The sequence below is a fragment of the Calidris pugnax genome, unplaced genomic scaffold, assembly GCF_001431845.1.
Source record: "Calidris pugnax isolate Ruff unplaced genomic scaffold, ASM143184v1 scaffold697, whole genome shotgun sequence".
NCBI classification, from domain to species: domain Eukaryota; kingdom Metazoa; phylum Chordata; class Aves; order Charadriiformes; family Scolopacidae; genus Calidris; species Calidris pugnax.
Window position 1 is genome coordinate 29478 of NW_015091374.1, and position 2075 is coordinate 31552.

The following is a 2075-nucleotide window of genomic DNA, read 5'->3' on the forward strand; positions in this document are numbered from 1 at the left end:
GTCGGGGGGGGTCACAGGGACTCACCTGCAGGTTGTGGTCGTGGCCGCAGAGGTAGGCGGTGACGTGGTGACGCCGCAGCAGCGGCCGCAGCAGCCGCACCAGGCAGGCGGTGGGTCCGTGCTCGGCCACCGACCACACCGGGTAGTGCCCGGCCACCAGCACGTACCGGTCGTGCCGAGCGGCCGCCAACCGGTCCCGTAGCCAGGCCAGCTGTGCCGCCGCCGCCACGGCGTCCCGGGGACCCTTAGGGGCTCCCCCCACCCCGAAATCGTCCCCGCCGCCGCAGAGCAGCACCGTGTCCAGCACCAGCAGGCGGGCAGTGGCATTGGTGCCCGGCAGGGAGAGGCGAAGGCTGTAGTAGTGGTGGGGGAAGTGCCTGTGGGACATGGAAAAGGGGTTTGGGGACACATCAGGGGGACATTGGGGGGACATGGGGACACCCCAATACCAGGAAAGGCTGTAGTAGTGGTGGGGGAAGTGCCTGTGGGACATGGAAAGGGGTTTGGGGGGACATCGGGGGGATGTGGGGACACCCCAGCACTGGGCACAGGCTGTCAAAGCAGTGGGAGAAGTGTCTTGGGGACATGGGGGCTTGGGGACACTGTGGGGACACCCCAGGGAGACTTTGGGACACCCCAGTACCGGGCACGGGCTGTAGTGGTGGTGGGAGAAGTGCCTGGGGGACATGGAAAAGGGGTTTGGGGACACATCAGGGGGACATTGGGGGGACATGGGGACACCCCAATACCAGGAAAGGCTGTAGTAGTGGTGGGGGAAGTGCCTGTGGGACATGGAAAGGGGTTTGGGGGGACATCGGGGGGATGTGGGGACACCCCAGCACTGGGCACAGGCTGTCAAAGCAGTGGGAGAAGTGTCTTGGGGACATGGGGGCCTGGGGACACTGTGGGGACACCCCAGGGAGACTTTGGGACACCCCAGTACCGGGCACGGGCTGTAGTGGTGGTGGGAGAAGTGCCTGGGGGACATGGAAAAGGGGTTTGGGGACACATCAGGGGGACATTGGGGGGACATGGGGACACCCCAATACCAGGAAAGGCTGTAGTAGTGGTGGGGGAAGTGCCTGTGGGACATGGAAAGGGGTTTGGGGGGACATCGGGGGGATGTGGGGACACCCCAGCACTGGGCACAGGCTGTCAAAGCAGTGGGAGAAGTGTGGGAGAAGTGTCTGTGGGATATGAGGGTTTGGGGACACCATGGGGACACCCCAGTACCGGGCACAGACTGTAGTAGTGGTGGGGGAAGCGCCTGTGGGACATGGAAAGGGGTTTGGGGACACATCGGGGGGACCTGGGGACACCCCAGTACCAGGAAAGGCTGTAGTAGTGATGGGGGAAGTGCCTGGGGGACATGGAAAAGGGGGTTTGGGGACACATCGGGGGGACATGGGGACACCCCAGCACTGGGCACGAGCTGTAATGGTGGTGGGGGAAGTGTCTGTGGGACATGGGGGCTTGGGGACACATTGGGGGGACGTGGGGACACCCTGGGGACACCCCAGGGAGAATTTGGGACACCCCAGTACCAGGCACGGGCTGTAGTAGTGGTGGGAGAAGTGTCTTTGGGACATGGGGGCTTGGGGACACCCTGGGGACACCCCAGCACCGGGCATGGGCTGTAGTGGTGGTGGGGGAAGTGTCTGTGGGACATGGAGGCTTGGGGACACCCTGGGGGGACGTGGGGACACCCTGGGGACACCCCAGCACTGGGCACGGGCTGTAGAAGTGGTGGGGAAAGTGTCTGTGGGACATGGGGGCTTGGGGACACCCCAATACCAGGAAAGGCTGTAGTAGTGGTGGGGGAAGTGCCTGTGGGACATGGAAAGGGGGTTTGGGGGGACATCGGGGGGACGTGGGGACACCCCAGCACCGGGCACAGGCTGTAGTGGTGGGGGAAGTGCCTGTTGGGACACAGGGGGGGCTTGGGGACACCGTGGGGACATCTCAGGGGGACTTTGGGACATCCTGGGGACACTGTAGGGGGCTTGGGGACACCCCAGGGGACTTGGGGACATCCTGGGGACACTGTAGGGGGCTTGGGGACACCCTGGGGACAC

The 2075-nt window shown here is 64.6% G+C and overlaps 1 protein-coding gene across 1 annotated transcript in view; it reads right to left on the reverse strand.

Annotated features, from left to right (window-relative positions):
- Window positions 1-22: 22 nt before the first annotated feature.
- The window catches only part of ACP5 (acid phosphatase 5, tartrate resistant), a gene marked incomplete at both ends in the record, with an annotated part of 3095 nt that continues 1042 nt past the window's right edge, over window positions 23-2075 (reverse strand). Inside the window, one exon of the mRNA XM_014961367.1 lies at window positions 23-902. Within this exon, the coding sequence (XP_014816853.1) occupies window positions 23-902 (880 nt within the window). The remainder of the gene's footprint in view (window positions 903-2075) is intronic.